General features: G+C 41.8%; 1 protein-coding gene across 2 annotated transcripts in view; it reads right to left on the bottom strand.

Annotated features, from left to right (window-relative positions):
- SMG1 (SMG1 nonsense mediated mRNA decay associated PI3K related kinase) overlaps positions 1-19,679 on the bottom strand; it is a 117,293-nt gene that overhangs the window by 49,167 nt on the left and 48,447 nt on the right. For both annotated transcript variants that reach the window (XM_029058053.1, XM_029058054.2), the window contains 16 exons: positions 18,772-18,945; positions 17,244-17,468; positions 15,587-15,688; positions 14,671-14,940; positions 13,604-13,734; positions 13,330-13,491; positions 11,501-11,619; positions 8,891-8,978; positions 8,710-8,811; positions 8,005-8,145; positions 6,693-6,892; positions 5,535-5,731; positions 3,478-3,642; positions 1,992-2,146; positions 957-1,099; positions 551-752 (listed from right to left, as the gene is read on the bottom strand). In XM_029058053.1, coding sequence (XP_028913886.1) covers positions 551-752; positions 957-1,099; positions 1,992-2,146; positions 3,478-3,642; positions 5,535-5,731; positions 6,693-6,892; positions 8,005-8,145; positions 8,710-8,811; positions 8,891-8,978; positions 11,501-11,619; positions 13,330-13,491; positions 13,604-13,734; positions 14,671-14,940; positions 15,587-15,688; positions 17,244-17,468; positions 18,772-18,945 — 2,576 coding nt within the window. The remainder of the gene's footprint in view (positions 1-550; positions 753-956; positions 1,100-1,991; positions 2,147-3,477; positions 3,643-5,534; positions 5,732-6,692; positions 6,893-8,004; positions 8,146-8,709; positions 8,812-8,890; positions 8,979-11,500; positions 11,620-13,329; positions 13,492-13,603; positions 13,735-14,670; positions 14,941-15,586; positions 15,689-17,243; positions 17,469-18,771; positions 18,946-19,679) is intronic.

Genomic DNA, 19,679 nt, shown 5'->3' with positions numbered 1-19,679 from the left:
GTAGAAAGAGCACAGGCTGGGGAGTCGGAGGACATGGGTTCTAATCCCAGCTCTGCCAACCCGCCTGCTGTCTGCCTTTGGGCAAGTCACTTGACTTTGTGTCTCCATTACCTCATCCGTAAAATGGGGATTAAGACTGTGAGCCTCATGTGGGACATGGACTGTGTCGAACCTCTCTAGTATCTACTCTAGCGCTTAGTACAGTGCCTGGCACATAGTAAGCACTCAACAATTACCCCCCAAAAACCCTCGCAAAACCCCAACCCTTCCTTGCCCCCAGAAGCCTTTCAAGATACAGTTAGATAATCTGATAAATCAACTGTTAAGATAAACAAATACCTCTGTCACTTGAAAGGGCATTCTCACCTTGCGCTAGAAACACTTAATTGAAAGATCACATCCCTACAGTTTTATTTTTGAGTAAGAGGAAGAGGATGTTATCAAAATAGGATTCTTGAGTTAAAAACAACTTGGCATTAGGTTGAAATATATTGAAATTACAATTTGGAGAGCAAGAAAGAGAGAGAGAGAGGAAGAGAAAGTGACTTACTTTATGTAGTTAAAGTCAGCTTTTAAATTGAGGGAAGTACTACTTGTGCTCTTTTTCAAGTCATGGACAGCATTCTGCCATTCCTGCACAGCAGCCCAATCAGCAAGAGAGATGTAGCACTCACATGCTTTGTTACCCAAGTAATTAATAACCTCAGGAGAAGAATCACTTGGTTTGGCCAGAACAGTTTTCCTAGCGTCACCTTAAAAGTAATAGTCAAAATTACAAAAAGGAAAGTTCGGCTTCCAAAATATTTCAGACAAAAACGATACACCAGATGACCGGTCAAGAAATTTCTAACCCAGAATAACAATCTTTATGAAATGAGTTAACGATAACTTATTGAAGCTTTAGCAACCTCATTTGAGGTCATAAATAATTCCTGTATGACACTAATACGACTCACCATTGAGAGAATGTTTGGGGCTGGTATTGTTAGTATTCATGTTAGCCAACTTCAGAATGGATTTATCAAACCCAGTTATGCAGCAATCTACCCCTGTCATAGCACACAAGTGCTCCTGGTATTCAACAGTTGCCTTTTCAAACCTTAAACACACAACGAAAGAATATTTTACTTACAAATTGATCACAAGCACAAATATTTAGAGAAATAAGAGTGTTAGGTGTTTCCCCCCCCCAAATAAGAATAACTCAGACACCCTAAACTCTTTGTTACTTCCAGGTTGTACCATTTTACCCCAAAACATCAAAAGAACTTGAATCCCCACATGTTGAAAAATGGGCAAAATATAATCAGAAAAACAACCTGTTTATTACACTTAGCTGACATCCTAGTGAGGAATTGTAACTGTGGAAAGGAGCTGCTTTTCCTATAACTAGATCACACCCTTTAAAGGTAGTATTAGGTATTTAATAATCAATCGATGGCATTCCTTGAGAGTTTACTATGTGCAGAGCACTATGCTGAGTGTTTAGGAGACAACAATACAACAGCATTAGTGAGCACGTCCCCTGTCCATAAGAAACTTACAGTCTAGAGGACTGTGTAAGTTCTCAGTTGAAACAAAAGACACAAAAATTACAAACAAGAATAAAGTCTCGTGTTACAGTGTAACAACTGAAGAATTACTAAATGTGAAACTGTTTAAAACAAATATTTGCCAGCATAATAGCATACTATCAAACAGAAATGCATCACTCATCAACATATTCTCCATTCAAATACAGCAAGTTGTAAATTCAAATGGAAACAAAGCAATTTTGCATGAACATAATTCCTGCACTTTAAGAGAACTAGGTGAACTGCTTGTTGATTTTGATGAAGAGAGACTAGAGATGCTCTTAAACACTTCAGAGTTTGGGGAAACTAATGGGAATAATGTGTGGGGTGGGGGGAAATGACTTAGCTTGAGCTAGTTCACAAACTCAAAAATGAAAATTCTCTGATCACCCCTTTGCCCCATGCACGTCAACTTACCGCCCTTCGGCTTGCTGTGCCACTGAATTAATCCAGACGAGACTCTTTCCAACCACTGCTGAAGACCAGACAGCTAATCCCTGTATAGCTTCAGGACAGTGAAGCTCACAAAGTGCTTCTACGACCATCATAATAATCACTTCTAGCTCATTTCCCTAGAAATGATATCAAACAGAAGCACAGGCTTCGATGAAAGCTCTTAAAAGCACACTCGCTTATGTTCTATGAATTGGGAGGAAGGTAGAATGCAGAATGACATTTTAGAAAGATGATCTGGGCAGATAGATAAGTATGGACTAAAGAAGGAAGAGAAGGGAGGGAGAGAGGGAGGGAGGGAGCTGGGATAAAGTCTCTGAACCAGCGTGGTGGCCGTCTGTATGGTGGGGAAACCACGAATCCTGGAAATGGGAAGAAAAAACTGGCAGGATTTAGTGAGAGACTGGATATGGGGGTTGAGAGAAAGGCAAGGATCGAGGATAAAGCCAAGGTTGTAGGCTTGAGAGATGGGGAAGGTGCAGGGGTGTTGTTGACTCTGACAGGAAAGTTAAGTGGAGGAGGATTTGGCAAGGAAAAAGAGTTCCGTTTTAGACATGATGATCTTCAGGGGCTAGCTGTATATTCACATCGACATGTCTTAGAGGCTATAAGGAGGCGATTGGCACCAGAGTATAACACAGAGGGGACGGTGAGTAAAGTAAACTCTGGCTCAGTCAGGGAAGGATCCTTGGAGATGTGAAATGTGGAGGGTTTTGAAGGTTAGGAGAACGGTGGACCGTCGGGTCTGAAGGGGAAGGGAGTTCCACGCCAGAGGGTGAACGTGGGCTTTGGGACAGATGGAATCGAGAAACAGAGAGTACGCTGCTTTTGGAGGAGGAAAGTGTGCTGACAGTTGTAGCAGATCAGTAAGGAAAGGGAGGACCACCTTTCCTTCCTCCCAGAAAGGTTGGGGAGGACAAAAATGAGCAAAATTGATATGACAATGCTTGGAGAGTAAAAATAAAAAACGAGTTAGTAGTGCTGCTTTTATTTTTGATTAAAGCAGTCCCTCAGTATTCATGGGGGAATTGGTTACTGAGACTTCAGCGGAGGAGGAAGCACAGAAACCACCTGCACCCAATGGAAGGTGCATTTCAGGCACTAGAAAGTTAACCCCACAACTGGTGTCTACCCAGTGTTCTAGTGGGAAGGGGTGGGGAAGGTAGTCTTGGAAGCAGGACTGCGCTGCTGGGTGACCGCAGAAATTAAACATCAGGGGCCGGGGACTGCTGCAGCCACAAGTATGAGTAAAGTCAACCGTTAATATGCAAAACCACACACACGAAAATATATTTCAGGAATGCCAAACAGGGAAAATGATTACCTGAAGGTACTAAACACTACTAATAGACACTACTGAATGAATGAACAAAAATGTTCTTTTAAAGTACTTTACAGTTTTCCCAATCAAAGGAGCTGACACCTTTCCCTGGAAAATCTTTTCCCTTACCTGAGAGATACTATTGGTCTTCATTTCGGTGAGCAAATCAAAACCGTGTCTTACTGTCACAGCGGGCTGACCGGCCAACAATCCAACTCTCATGATGGAAAGTCTAATCCGAGTTAACCAGTCCTGACATGTCTGGCGATTGGTATAGAAAAATGTCCTGATAACCTTTAGGGGAGGGGAGGAAAAGAAGGCATCATTCTTTATCCTAAAACTGCAATTAAATCCTTGGAATACACACCCGAAACATACCTTTGCACAGCCGGTTCTCATGGGGAAGATCTGATTTGATTACTCCTGTTCAGATTTTCAATTATTGGAAAACTAATTGCAAATGACAATACATCACATTCCTTTTACTGCCCTCCAAATCTACCTTCTACTCTTTCCACTAAATCCTTAACTTAGGATTTCCAATATCTTTATTTCCCATTTTCAAAAGCTCTTTGTGATTCACAGAATTTTCAAACTGAAAGAAGCAGCATGGCTCAGTGGAAAGAGCCCGGGCTTGGGAGTGAGAGGTCAAGGGTTCGAATTCCAGCTCTGTCACTTGTCAGCTGTGTGACTTTGGGCAAGTCACTTTACTTTTCTGTGCCTCAGTTCCCTCAACTGTAAAATGGGGATGAAGACTGTGAGCCTCACGTGGGACGACCTGATTACCCTGTATCTACACCAGCGCTTAGAACAGTGCTCTGCACGTAGTAAGCGCTTAACAAATACCAACATTATTCTTATTATTACCTCTAAGGGGCACATACTCCAGATTCCCTACCTAACTTCCCACCTTATTGCTATTGTTCTTGGCTGTCCGTCTCCCCCGATTAGACTGTAAGCCCATCAAAGGGCAGGGACTGTCTCTGTTACCGATCTGTACATTCCAAGCTCTTAGTACAGTGCTCTGCACATAGTAAGTGCTCAATAAATACTACTGAATGAATGAATGAATGAAAGTAGATGTCTAGCCAACCAGGACAGACGATTGTCTAATTCTCTGTTGAAGAGCTCCAGGCATGGAAACTTTACTTCTTGTTCTAGTCTGTTACTGCCTGGAAAGTACTTCCTCTGATTAATCACAGTTTCCCTTGGCTATAATTTGAACAAATTTTTCTTCTTTGGCCTTCTGAAGACTTAGGAACTCTCATTTTCCAACCCTTGACTTATCTTGGCTGCTCATTTTTGATCTCCTTCCAGTTTCTAGACACAAACCTCCTTATAAAAAAACGAAACCTTTTAAAAGAATGGGTTATGTGGGATATAGTAGAAGGGCAATTGCTCATTTTTTCAATGAAATGTACTCCATTTATCATGTAGGTCTTTCAAAAATGTCCCTACTTCTTTTTCTGTTGAGTCTGAGTGTAGTCTTATCCCATCCCATTTTGAATTGTTTTAACACCTAAGAATACTACCCCAAACTTGTCTCTATGATTATCTTTTAATTTTGAATGACCATTTTTCTAATATTTCACGGTCACCCATCTTCCAGTCTTCAATGAGGGTGGAACCTGGTCCACAGAGCAGTAGTGTTTCTCATTATCCTATCTTTAAAATGGTAGCCAATTGATTTATGGATCCATTCTATTTTATTCCCCAGGTACTGATGTTCAATGAGTCAATCTGTAATTTCCAATTGTTCTTTTACCCCCTCATAAATGGACACAGCATTTGCACATTACTCGTTCAAAATAACAGCTAGTGACTCTGCAACGATACAAGGCTAAGTGCTTAGTACAGTGCTCTGCACATAGTAAGCGCTCAATAAATACTACTGAATGAATTAATATGCCAATTCTTGAATACCTTAAAGTGTATTTCTGACAGGTCTGGGAAACCCATGGTGAAAGTGGAGGAAGGAATGGACAGGGGATTTGGCACATGCTGGGGGCTAGGGAGGAGACAACACACACCTAGTTTCTTCACCCTGGGCACGAAATCCTACCTTTCCACGGGCAGCTATCAAATACCGCTCTTTTGGGCCCTTTCATTTTCAATGTTACAGAATAGGTGTGCTTTGGTTTGACTTGTATTTTGTTATATATATGAAGATCACCATAGTCACTAACCTTAGGAGGGGAAGTCAGTGCATTAGCACAACCTTCATATGCATTATACATTAGTTTTTCCAAATTTTCCAAGTACTGCAGTAGAAGAACAAGTCTGAGTTGGTTGCTGCTATGTCCTTCATCATTGTCCGCAGTGGTCCACTGGCTAACATCTTGATCGGGGTTTAATGTATGAGCGGCAAGACTTCTAATGATACCTACAAGCATTCAACAACATGCTAAATTGTTAATCCAAAACATTTAATAACACAATTCCTAAATGCACGTGCTTTGACAGAAAATACCCAAGAACCATAAAGAAAAATCTATGGGGTGGATGGTACGAGCTTGATTCAATTTCGCATCCTATTTTTGACATTTCCAATTGAGGTTCAATCCACTGTTGCCATGTGTATGACTATTACTCTGGAAAGACCATATTCAAAGATGGCATTGTTCTGAAATTAAGATTACCCTAGATTAATTTATCCTTTCCTTCAATCAACTGATTCAGGTAAGCGATGCTTCATTCTTCCATGCAAGAAAGAAAACAGGGAGAGAAATGGCAAAAAACCCCAAGCAGACTGGATGGTAGAAGTGGTGTAAGAAACCTCAGACGACAGCCCCAGGAATAGAAGAGATAAGAAAAGGGAAAAAGACTGTGCAGCCACTATGGGAATAGCATAACAATTTCTCAAGAGACTGTGGAAGAGCCAACAACTCCCACCCTTTCTCTCCATCGGTGAACAAATCCAGCTAAACCTCAAAAATCGAGGATCTGTCACAGATCTATCCCCCCAATCTCTCCCCCACTCTTCTCTATGCTGGTCCCCTTCATATATAACCGGATCCTAGGATGGGATCCACACTTGTAGCTCCCTAATTCTTCATCCCTTCTTTACCTTCCTTTGCCAAAGGTCTGGCAACTTGAAGAGCCCAGCACCAGATGGTAGAGCAAGAGGGAAGACGAGCAGGTGCAGCATCCCTAGTCTAATACTGCCCTGCCAGGGTTAAGCGTCTTACCAGGTCGATCTTGGGTTATTTTGCAAAATTAACTACCCTCATCTTTGTTTGGAACAATATAGTAGCCTCAGATTTTTGACTAAGCAAGGAGAGAAACCAGGTGCCACACAAAATGAGTTTACTTCTGAAAAACCCCAAGAAAGTTTCCAAAATCACCTTCGATTGTCTGGAAGGTATCTTGAGCTCTGCCCAGCGGGGTTCTTAGTTTAGAGAGAACAGTGAACTGAGCAGCTTCCCAAATAGCCCACTGCCAGAGGACGGCATCTGTTTTGAGTAGATTGCGTGGAATGGTTGACTGATCACGCTTATCCAATCTCTGACAGCTGTAGAACAATCTTTCTAACCAATTGTCCTTCCTAGGAAAAGAAATTTTATGTTTAAAACACTGATGAAATCATCCATAAAAATTCCACTTTGGTTTTGCCTACTCATATTTACCCTATTCTCTCTCACCTCCACAGCCTTACTCAGTGGCTCACGCGATTCAACTGTAGGTGTTCTACCAGGCTCTGTTCTGGTCCCGGCCTCTTCTCGCTCTACACCCACTCTCTTGAGGAACTCTTCCGCTCACATGGCTTCAACTCTCACCTCTAAGCCGATGACTCCCCAAATCTACCTCTCCAGTCACGATCCCTCACTTAACCTACAACCCTGCATTGCCCCGTGACACCAGGACCTCTCTCCATTTGGGTAATAATAATAACTGTGATATTTGTTAAGTGCTTACTATGTATTTAGCCCCGAGGTGGATCTAAGATAATCAGGTTGGACTCAGTCCCTGTCCCACAGGGGATTCAGAGTGTAGAGGAGAGTGAGGACAGGTTTCTAACTCCCATTTTACAGATGAGGCCACAGAAACACAGAGAAGTTAAGTGACCTGCTTAAGATCACACTGCAGGTCAGTGGCAGAGTCAGGATTAAAACCCAGGTCTTCTAACTCCTAGACCCAAGCTCTTTCCACTAAGCAATGCTGCTTCGTGGATGTCCTACTAATACCTCAAATTTAAACCTGTCCAAAACTGACCCATTTTTCTTTCTTCCTAAACATTCTCCCCTTCCCAACTTTTCCATCTCTTCTGATGACAACACCATCCTCCTGGTGTCACAGGATCACAACCTTAGTGTCATTCTTGACTCCAGGCTATCTTTTAATTCTCACATTCAAAGTCTCACTACATTCTGCCAGGTCCCTTTTAAACATTTCCCTCAACCATCCACTCTTTTCCAACAAAATTGCTGCTGCCTTAATCCAAACTCGTCATATCTCTCCTAGACTGTGAGCCTCCCGTGGGACAGACACTGTGTCTAGCCTGATTAACTTGAATCTCCTCCAGCACAATGCTTGACACATGGTAAGCATAACAAATACCTTTCCTATTATCTCTACCGCCAACGCTATCACTGTTGCAAACCAAGGCCTATATTCAAGCTTGTTTTTCCGCATTTAATACTTAATGAAAATTCTTACCCGGTTCTATGAGAGTTTCCATACAAAATAAAACTTATCACGTCAGAGAAATCTTGTGGATGGAAAGTATTACTTGGAGTTTTGCTCATGTGACTCCTTATAGCTAAGGAAATTTCTTGAATCTCTGTGTGGTTGCTATTGCTGTGTGCAAAAAAAGAAGTATAATAAAATATATATTAAGGCTAATCTAATCAAAATTTGAATCGACTGTGATTGCCCTTGACTACTCCCATGGAAATCAAATTTAACTGAAGTCTGAACTAATGTGGCTATTTTGATTCTACTTTTATTTCAATTAGCATCTCTATGACAAAATACTGAAACCTTTTAAATTACAAGTTCCTATGATATTCCAGTGTTCTAGCTGGGGAATTTCCTTTCGGGAAATTTAACAGCCTTGAGGATCAACCCAATGAACTTTCCACTAAATGATTTCATAGCTAAAGTGAGAAATATGGGCTGTCTGGATAGCGAATGGAAATTTAGTATTTTTATAAAATTATTTTATTTTCCCATGTCCTAAATACTTTTGTCAGTTCTCTGTTTCCAGATCACTTGGGCATAAACTCCCCAACCCTGTCTATATATAGAAAGAAACAAGTGAACCCTGCCAGGGTACTCTTTTTCCCATCTGTGCCACAGAAGTAGGCAGGTTAATTTTCCTTCCGAACGGTCTACTGATGCACTGATGTACATGTCTTTTACCTCAAGACAACATCTAACGGAATAGACTTCAACAGCTTTCCAAAGGCTTGTCGAATCCGAGTTCCACTATGGACCAGCTGAACGCGGCACACATCAACACACCTGGATGAAAAAAGATTATAAGACTTCAGCACCTATGCACAGGAAGAATTATTAGAGGGAAATATGACATATAGAATACCTTTGTAAAAGGTCATCTGGCAGGGAAGATGACAAGGCATGCAGACTACTACATGCTTGAAGGCAGATATTCACATCTTCAAGAAGAGCTGACAATGGGGTAAAGATAAAAGATGATTACTCTCCTAACTAGAAAAAGACAATAAAACAGTCAAATGATCTGATTTTTCAATGGAAATGATAGAAAATTGGCAAAAGAAGCATGAATACGTAGTTTGAAGGAAAAACTCAGGAAAGCTACTTTTTAAGAGGTAGTTTTTCAAAAGAGAAATGAATTCAAAAACAACTTTACAAGTGTCTCAGGATAGAGATAAATCCTAGAACTTTACTACATAATTAAACTCATTGCCTCCGACCCCATGTACAAATGTCCCACGTACAAAGGAACGTTCGTTTCATTTTGCGTACTCGGCTTTTAAGATTACCAAAAGACATGAACACATTTTACAGAAATAATACTGAAACTACAGCACATTTTTACATTAAGAGTCTGTCTAAATTCCCTGTCCCTTAGTAACTCAAAAAGCGAGGTTATTAGGAGCTTATGGAACAGGACCAAAACAGAAAAAGTTTAGGGAACAGGACACAGTTCCCGTAGGAGAATGTTACTCCCAAATCTGTCTAATCATTTTAGAACTTCCAGAAACCCTGGAAAAATGTACTTTCCACCGAGCTACCAAGCAGGAGCCTGCCCAGATAAAGCTCTGGGGCAGCCTATAATGGGAAGAAAGAGCAACATTCCTCTTGAAACCTCCTTGCAACTGGGATGAGGAAGGATAATTACAAGAACTCCCCCTCCGTAACTCTCCTTTGGGATGATGCCCCTGAATGTTCACACCAGTATTTCTTATGATACTCTCACTTCATTGGAATGCTCTAGTGCCGCAGCTCAAGTAAAGTTGATGTTGGCTCAAACACTCCGTTCCTTTCCCTTTCTCCTTCTCCACTCGCTCAATCTTTGAAGTATTTCAACTTGAATCAGAGCTGAAAAGCCCATTTCAACTAGAGAAGCAGCGTGGCTCAGTGGAAAGTGCACGGGCTTTGGAGTCAGGACTCATGAGTTCGAATCCCGGCTCTGCCATTTGTCAGCTGTGTGACTGTGGGCAAGTCACTTAACTTCTCTGTGCCTCAGTTCTCTCATCTGTAAAATGGGGATTAAGACTGTGAGCCCACGTGGGACAACCTGATCCCCCTGTGTCTACCCCAGCGCTTAGAACAGTGCTCTGCACATAGTAAGCGCTTAACAAATACCAACGTTATTATTAACTGCTGTTTGTTCTCTATTTAGTGTTAACTTATGATAGAGCTTTAGCCTATCAATTCAAAGTCTGGTTTTGCTGAAGAGAATGGAAAGGCAGCACTTTTTATATATGTACATACACACAATGCTATTTCATGCTAGCGCTGTATTCACGGGTGTCTTTTCTTTGTATATTTATACTATTTTAGTCACTTGCTTGGGTCATGGGCATGCAATATTGCATTTGGCACAAGTCCTCTAGACTATAAACTCATTGTGGGCCAGAACGTGTCTACCAACTCTGCTGTATTGTCCACTCCCAAGCACTCAATACAGTGCTCTGCGCACAGTAAGCGCTCAATGAGTACCACTGATTGACTTACAGCACTTTCTATGGCCATGGTGTTCAGTGCCTTTTCATTAAAAGTTACTTCCTTGGAACCGATTACAAATGGAAAACTACAGAGCGTCCTTAACAGGTTGAAGTATATATTTCCTCCGTCTTAAAAATAAGAGCAGAAGTCTCCTTTCCCCTTCCCATCTCCAGTACAAAGGATGACTCTCTGGTTCTGGATTTGTCCACAAATGTCCTATTTAATCAAAAGTTGAGGGCAGGGTGAGTTATGGGGAGGAGAGAGAGAGAGAGGGGATACTTTTCTTGCAGATTGAGCTCCCTGCCTATCTCAGAAAGATATGGAGAACAGCCCATCATACTAGCCAAGACTACAGTTGCCTACACTAAAAGGCATCGAGGCAGTATGGCCTAATGGACAGAGCACATGTCTGGGAGTCATAAGGTTATGAGTTCTAATCCCAACTTTGCCACTTGTCTGCTGTGTGCCCTTGGACAAGTCACTTCACTTCTCTGTGCCTCAGTTACCTCATCTGCAAAAATGGGGATTGACAATGTGAGCCCCATCTGGGACCGGGACTGTGTCCAACTCAATTTGCTTGAATCCACCCTAGCGCTTAGTACAGTGCCTGGAACACAGTAAACGATTAAATGCCGCAATTGTTATCATTATCGAAAAATAAAACATGGAGCTAAATATATTAAGAAAAAATCTAATTCAGACACTTTTCAAGTCTTTGCTTTCACTAGGCAAGTGGCAGAGTTGGAATTAGAACCTAAGTTTCTTGACTCTCAGGTCTATGCGCTTCTCACTTGGGTCCAGGAAGCTTTTCTACAGATAAGAAGCTATCAGCTATCTGGTGGGGACCAGAATGAGGAATCCATGACCAGAACAATTCAAATAAATCAGTAGAAACCTAAAACAAGGCCCAGTGACTAAGTTTCCAGAACTAAGAATTCTTCAGGGCCCATAAAGCTTGACTGTTATCAATTAAAAACAGGGTTAGTGGGAATCTTACTGTTTGCTAGAAGTCCTTTGCAAAATTTATGGAACGACGGAAGAGAGAACAAAGGTGCATATGTTTCAGACTTTTTCATTAGAACAGCAACTTCCAAAGCCCAGGTCATTAGTAGTTTCCTAAAACAAACAAACATAGCCATTTACAAAAGTTATATTCTTTCTAGAGTATATTGGTCTCCATCCATGTAAAGTTTCAGCATTTTCTATCTGACCTGTCAAAGTACTCAATCTGGGAGTCCATTATGACTAACTGATCATTTTATACCTCCAAATTATTATATTTCATAATTTACCTCTCAACGGACGTGTGAAAAGGCTGCATTGCCTTCTACATCTTACAGAAAGATACCATGCTCGTTTTTATTAAGATTTCCCACCCAATATCACTAAGATAAAGGTATATTTTTAAAAATTCAAAAACAAAAACAAACGACCCCCTCCCCTACACACCCTGGTTTTAATATGTGCCAGATATGAAAAGTATGAACAGCTCTATCTTTAAAACTGACATTATTTCAATGACCACAGAGTCTGGGGAAAGTTGCCAGAAATGTGGGGTAGGAAGGTGTGGCTCCAGGGAGAGGAGCGCTACAGAGTAAAAGGTGAGGATTCCAAAAAGAAAAGTGACACGTGGCAGGGAATGGGGGGCGTGGGACGGGAGGCATAGGAAGAGAAGTAGCAGGGGCACAGTAATTTAAGAGGGGTACAGGTGCAGGAAGTGAAGGGATCCAAGCGTTTATCCTATCCCAGCTGCCTCTGTGCTGACCTCCCAGCCTCCTGTTTCTCCCCACTCCAGTTCATACTTCACTCAGCTGCCCAGATCACCTTTCTGAAAAGGAGTTTCCCCACTCCTTGAGATTCCCCATCCACTTCTGCATCACACAGAAACTCCTTACCAATGGCTTTAAGGTGCTTAATCACCTGCCCCCTCCTATCTAACCTCGCTGATTTCCTACTATAACCCAGCGCTATGGCTTTACTCCGCTAACATCACCCTACTTCACTGTACCTCGATCTTGCCGCCGATCCCTTGCCCACGTCCTGGAACTCCTCCATATCCGACCGACGATCACTTTCCCCACCTTCACAACCTCCTTAAAATCATATCTTCTCCAAGAGGCCTTCCCTGACTAACCCTCCGTTTCCCCTACTCCCTCTCCCTTCTGTGTCCTTCCTTCCCTTGGATGTATTCCCTTTATTCACGCCACTCTCGGCACCACAGCACTAATGCACATCCCTGTAATTTATTTAAATGACTATATCACCCTCTAGACTGCACGTGTCTAGAATCTACTACTTCTGACAGAGTTGGTAGAGTGCCTAACTGTTATAGTGTACCCTCCCAAGCGCCTAGTACAGTGTTCTGCACACTGTAAGCGTTAAATACGACTGATTGACTGGAAATTTAGGCACGATAGCACTAATGCACATCCTGTAATTTATTTAAATGACTATCACCCTCTAGACTCTAAGCGTCTAGAATCTACTAACTCTAACAGAGTTGGTAGAGTGCCTGCTAACTGTTATAGTGTACTCTCCCAAGCACCTAGTAGTGTTCTGCACACTGTAAGCATTAAATACGACTGATTGACTGGAAATTTAAAAAGAAAAGTCACAGGATGAGGGCAAAGTGAAAGGAAGAAGCTACATGCTGATGAAGGAGAGAGAGGTGAGATAAGAGTGGAACAAAGAGGGAATAAGAGGTAGAAGGACAGCAAGGGAAAGAAGAGTAGGAGGAAAGGGACGGGAAAAAGGAGGTTCAATAGAGCAGCTTGGCACTTTCGAAAAAGGTATCTCTGCAAGCACGTTTTAAAATGACCAAATTACCTGGTATCCTGATTAAGATTATCTTTCTTCAGTAATATTCCCAGGAGGTTTAATATGATTGAGAAATGCTTCTTTGTAGCTGTGGTGACAGTGCTGATAACTGCTCCATCAAAGAGAGAAGGAGAAGAGGAGCTAAGACTGCTAGAAATGAAGTGATCATGTCTGGAAAACACGAAAACGTCGATTCCCAAGTTAGACAAACCCATGCCAAATCACCTTCGCATTCGATACATGCTCCTACTATTTGAGGAAGATATCTTCCTCATCACCGTACCTGGTACAATGTGAATACAAAGTGTAGAGAACGGCATACTGAATAGCTGGGAAGTGAACGGCGAGATCTCCATGCACTATCATCAGATTCTTGCTCAGAAGTGCAAAAACGGTTGGCGAGAGTGCCCACATCTACCAATTCCCAAAAGAAAATACAAGATGAGCGAGCAAAAGGACAAAACCACTTTATTTACTGTTTAATCTTCAGAAGTGAAAAGTGAACGGAGAGATGCACTCAAGTGAGCTCTCGCCTCTATTCCTTGGGGTTGAAGTCACTACTCTACTCGAGCCAGGAGGGGAAAAGGAGGAAGGGAGGCCTCAACCCCCTGAACCTTCTGCTCTTCCAGAAACAAACAGGTCTTCCAAATACTCATCTTATATGGGTTCATTAAAATATTTGCCTCTGACATTTTATTTCAGGTTTTGAAGAAATTTCACACATCTGGTGAACCTTCTAAAGCATCAGTAGAGGAGCAGCAGTGGCCTAGTGGAGAGAGCACGGGCGTGGGAGGTAGAAGGACCTGGGTTCTAATCCCGGCTCTGACGTTAACTGACATTTGGCAAGTCACAAACTTTTCTGGGCCTGTTATCTAGTTATCTCATCTACAAAATGGGGATTAAGACTGGGAACCCTACATAGGACATGTACCGTGTCCAAACTGATTAGCTTGTATCTACCCCAGTGCTTACTAGAGTGCCTGGCACTAAGTAAACACCTAATAAATGCCATTAAAAAAAAGAAATCACATAAAAATGATGCACCCGAATTGTGTGTGTCTGTATCTGTGTATGAGAGAGAGAGAGAGAGAGAGAGAGAGAGAGAGAGAGAGATTGGAATGGGGATTTGGTCCAAACTAACCCAGTTTACCTTTGTGTCAGTTTGACACAACTTTACAGTCGGAGCCTAGCCTGACTCAAATGAAACGTGTGTGACAAATGTCGCCTTAAAAAGAGGCAATTCATTCTTTGGTTAGCTTCAATTAGTCTGAATTTACTCTTTAAATGGAAGCGGATAAAAATCCCATCTGTCGGTAGACAAAATAAGAAATATACAAATTGAAGACTTACCCCAATTAATGAGTTTTTCGCATTTCCAATCGTGGTCAGGGCACTGAGGTCAAATATAACTACAAATTTGGCATTGTCCACATTGAAAACGTGATTCTTAAAAGCATCGTGTTGGATTTCGGAACAGGCCTCAGGAAGTTGAAGGTTATGCAGGAGATTATTCAGTGCACAAGTCATTTCTCCTAAAATTAACTTATAGGCGGTCTCCAAGACGGGAATGTTCTTCAGGCTAAGAACGGCTTGATATACAGCATGAGCTACTGCAACAACCTTGACGGGAAAAAAAATTTAATTACTGTCTTTTAAGCAAGTGATAATTTTGATAGCTTTTGATCAGATCATTTAGATACGCATTTGCAGTTTTATTCTTAAGCATCTTAAAAATGTATTTTGAATATTACTCAGTACTCCATATCTGAACAGATTGTCCGTAGCAATTAAAGTGTCAAAAATGTATGTTAATTCTTAATGTAGCTGAATAGTAATATCTCCCGATAAGGTAGCAGCTTCTAATGTTCTATACTTTCCTAATTTACTATAGATCCAGGCAACGGCATTCAGGGGAAGAAAATTTCAAATGACCTCAAAACAAAGAAATGTAGCAGTAATCTTTTATACCTCTGTTTTAGAGTTGATCCTTCCTTTGTTCTCAGCTAAAGACTTTTCATCTTCTTGCCAGATCTTCATTTCATAATGGACACTCACCTTTACAAAACGGCCCTGAAAGCTACATAAGCTGTTTCTGTCCCAAATAGGATAGACTCTGAACCTACTAAATTTAATAACTAGGCAGCTTCAGCTTCGACCGCCCCTCAATTCAGCAGTCAGTAACTATTGCCGCTGACATATCTTGGGTGACGGTTCAAAAGGGTTTCTGTTCAACAGAACAAACATTTCTTAATCCATTTCCGCTTACCTCTTTTTCTTTATGATAGCGCAGAAGCAGTAGTTTAGACGCTGGTATAAACAGTTTTTCGACGAATGACGATGGCAGCTTTGTATTGATCTGCTCAACAATCTAAAAGGATGAGATAGATAAACCCCCATAAACCGTTACGATGTTTCGACCTGTTGGGTCGGGGGCAACGGGCGCTCCCTTACATCACATAAGGATTCCCCTCCTTCAACTCTTCCTCCCAACCCAACTCCGCCAGGGAGGAGCTTCCCTGGAGATGTGCTGGTCGGGAAGGCCGACTGCACTCTTACCAGCCGGGGGGAGCCCCTCACTGAACCCCATGTTTCGGGAGGCCTGCTCTACACAAGAGCTTCCTCTGGGAGATTTGGCCGAGTGAGCTTCTCTCCCATTTAAGGAAACCTCGCCAAGGGGCTAGAATAGATAGTTGACTGGGCCCCATCTGTCCAGTAACAACCCTGGCACATGGCCAGGAAGCAAAGCGCTAAGACCGGGCCAAGGGACGGGAGACCGTTTCCCGGTGAACCACAGGCCTTAGAGGGATCCATCGCAAGAAGGCATGGAGGAAACCCCCCTTCCTTTACCCCAACTCAGGGGGGAAATAAAATCAATTAAAATTACAGGTGGGAAGCCTCCCTGGCTTTATGACTTATTTTCCTCCCAACTTATAACTAAGCTAATTTTTCCCCCATTTCTCTAGCGGAGCTCCTTTCTTCAATCAATGAACAACACTGAGCATCTACTGCATGCAGAGCACTTATCGTAAGCGATTGGGAGACTATTATAAAATCAGTCTAAATCATACTTGCCTTCAAGTAGCTTTCAATCTAGCAGGGGACATAGACACTAAGATAAATTACAGACAGGAGGAAGGGAAATATTTTCAAGAAATATGTCTTATTGCTATTGGAGGGTGAGGGGAGGGGGGTGTTACTCCCTAAGTACTGCTTGGAAAGGCTCAAGTAGCTGTTGGAGGGAAATAAAGTGGGAAGATTAGAAATTTTTTGAAAAAGACCCCCTGGAGGAGATGTCGTGGCAGAAGGGCTCTGAAAACGGGGACCGCACTGAATGTGAACTGGGGAGGGTGTGAACTAGAGGTCTGTGGTGGAACAGATGAGGAGGAGGTACAGAGGGCAGTTTGAGAAATTAATTTAAAACAATCATAGCCCTCAAGTGATGGGCTACAGGAGGACGCAACTTTCACGTTGTGTTATCGTCAATGGCTGAAATAAGCATTCAAAGTGGAATAAAAATACATTTATACCCATGAATAACAAATGTTTTGAAAAATACTGAATTCTTAAGTTTTAGCAATATTAAACTCGCACAAGCTAATTTTGATTTGGTAACTGAAATATGTGCTGGAAAATACAGTACTTCCTAGATGACAAATTGCAAAAATCGTAGTGTAGTCACTGGCCTCTCTGACACTGCATAAAGCTTAGGGGTATTTTGGAAATTCTGTTTAGATAGGCCCTTGAAACGACACCAAATAATGAAAGTTACTGGGACAACTGCTAGCTGGAAAACGAATAATGTGCTGGGCTGAATTAATACAATCCCTACTAAGCTTCTTCCAGATCAATTTAAATTCAAACATATGAGTAAACCACTCATTTTAGTAGAGGAAAAAGGCATCAAAAATATGAAAACCACATACCAACGTCAGTAAATTTAAGACCGAGATGATATAATCTGTACCACAAGTCTGGCAATTCTCCAGTTGGTCTAGTCCATAGGTGATGACCATGTCACAATGAATAGTCATACTAGGATCTAGGCTACCAAGCAATACACCGACACATTCATTGGCAGCTGTCAATACAGCTTCAGAAAAAAATACTTGGTTTGCTGTTGTCACACATCTCATTACTCTGTACAAAACCTGCAACAAAAAAAATCAACGGTACTTAATGAATGCTTACTGTGAGCAAAGCGCGGTACTGTGGCAGAGTAAAAGAGGAAGACAAAAAAAAAAAAACAGGCCATCTTAAAGAAAGCCCACATAGTACTAACTGAAAGGGAAAAAGGAAAATTCACACTTCTGAGCAAATATCTGCCACCAAAACCAGTTTCTCGCTTACTCAGAACAAGCCAAAATACTAATCATCTAAAGGCAATAAAACCAATAGCCGAAGCCTGATATCATTAGCTTCCACCCCACAGAACCCCAACGTATATTTCACTAAGTGACCCGTTAGGCTTAACAGTCTCAATTTCTCAAATTCCTCCTTTCAGGACTTATTCCAATAGCATTTACTGAGCGCTTACTGTCTGCAGAGGACTGTACTAAGCACTTGGGAGAGTAAAATACAAGTTTACTGTCTAGAGGACGATCTCCATTCCTGCAATCACTTTGGTTCCTCTCCTCTGAACTCTCCCCAGTTTCTCTACATTCCTTTTAAAAACGGGGTGGCCGAAACCAGAAACATTACTCTAATTCGGACCTGTCGTAGGCATGGAATAATAAAAGGACCCCTTCCAACTCCTGCTACTTTTCAGGACCATGCCGGATTCTCTAATAAACAGCATTACAATAGTCTCTCAGCATTCAAGGATTCTCCGTTTGAGGTTTCGCCCGTTCGGTCACCGACAGCTGCGGCCTTGCCTCTCCAGGGCCATCTCCTTCAAGAAAGCCCGGGCACCCCTGAGTTGTAGGATGAACTTTGTAGCGCTCAAGTGCAGTTGCTATCAATTGGAGATTATATTCCCGGTTTTGCCTAATTTGCCTAAGTTTCTCTAACCCACCCCTGGCTAATACCCACGGACTATTCTTCTCAGTAGTCACCAACTTGGAGATGTCTTTGACTGCGACCCCTCGGTCTTTTCTACTCTACTACTGTTTTGATGGTCTTTATTCCGTTCATGTCTGTCTTGCATCAATTCCCTCCCTGGCTTATCATTTTGACTTTCTTTTTACAGGAGCATTTTCTCCGGTTTGTCTAAATAACTTCGAAGTTTATTTCTCTCTTCCAAAGAGTTGGCAGTGGTGCCCAGATGGTTTTCTTTTGCAAATCTGCTGAGCTGGCTTTAATTCACTTTGTTCAGTAAATATCCGGAAATGAACCGGACACAGGATTGATCTCTATATGTGGCGGGGCAGGCAAAACTGATTTTTACCCTCCGTATACAATACATAGCATTACTCATTTAAAGAAAAAGACAAACCATAGCTATTAAATCCTTACATCTGTTACATAAGCCTCGGTAATTGGATGTCCTCTAATTGGACTGAAGCGCTCCCCAATACTCCGCACCACAGTACTGAAAACCCGGAGAAGAGCCGCCAACTTCGGTAAGGACACTGATGGAGGAGGAATGTCTTCATCGACCGATTCCCCAGATGCCACATGACTGAGATCCTAGGTGTAGAAATTCAGTAGTTTATTTACCAGTGATCAAGGAAGGGAAAAAAACTTTCACTACTAAGATACTAATAAACCACGCATTTACAATCCAATCAACCTTTCGGCATTTGAGAAAAGTAAACATTTAAGAAAATCAAAGAATGGAAATGACTTTGTCTTTTCCCACACAAACGACCAGACAATCACTTAATGGGTCAGTGGTATTTAATCACTGACTACTGGGTGGTCATTTTAAAAAGATGGTGGCAATAATCCTGTTCCGATAAACTTGCCTCTGATTTGCAATCTCTTAATTTTGGTGTGTTCTGCTACTGAGGATAATCCTTTTAAAGTAGAGAACCAAATTCGAAAAGGCCTCCTACATGACTGATGCCATGAAGGTTTATGGCACCCCACTGGCTTCTCAAGAGTCTGAAGATTAACCCACCTGCTTCCGAATCTAAACACTATCAGGAGACACAGGGATGGAAAAAACGGGCAGAGGCTGGTGAGGAGAAGTCCTGAATTTAGTCAGAGGCCAAAGAAGTGCTATGTACATGAAAAAATATTTTGGTCAAAACATGTGGCTAGCCTGCAACATTGAGATGGTCATTTTCAAAGGTCTTAAGTGCAGTGCTGATGTTGCAAGTTACAGTTTCAATATTTTATTTCAATATTTTATTCCTACTTTCCTATAAACCATTCCCTCACTCCACCCCAACAGTTCTATGACGTTTGGCCTAGCTTAA

This window comes from Ornithorhynchus anatinus, chromosome 2, assembly GCF_004115215.2.
Source record: "Ornithorhynchus anatinus isolate Pmale09 chromosome 2, mOrnAna1.pri.v4, whole genome shotgun sequence".
Classification (NCBI taxonomy): domain Eukaryota; kingdom Metazoa; phylum Chordata; class Mammalia; order Monotremata; family Ornithorhynchidae; genus Ornithorhynchus; species Ornithorhynchus anatinus.
Note: the sequence above shows the minus strand (reverse complement) of the source record. Positions and strands in the feature narration are given on the sequence as shown.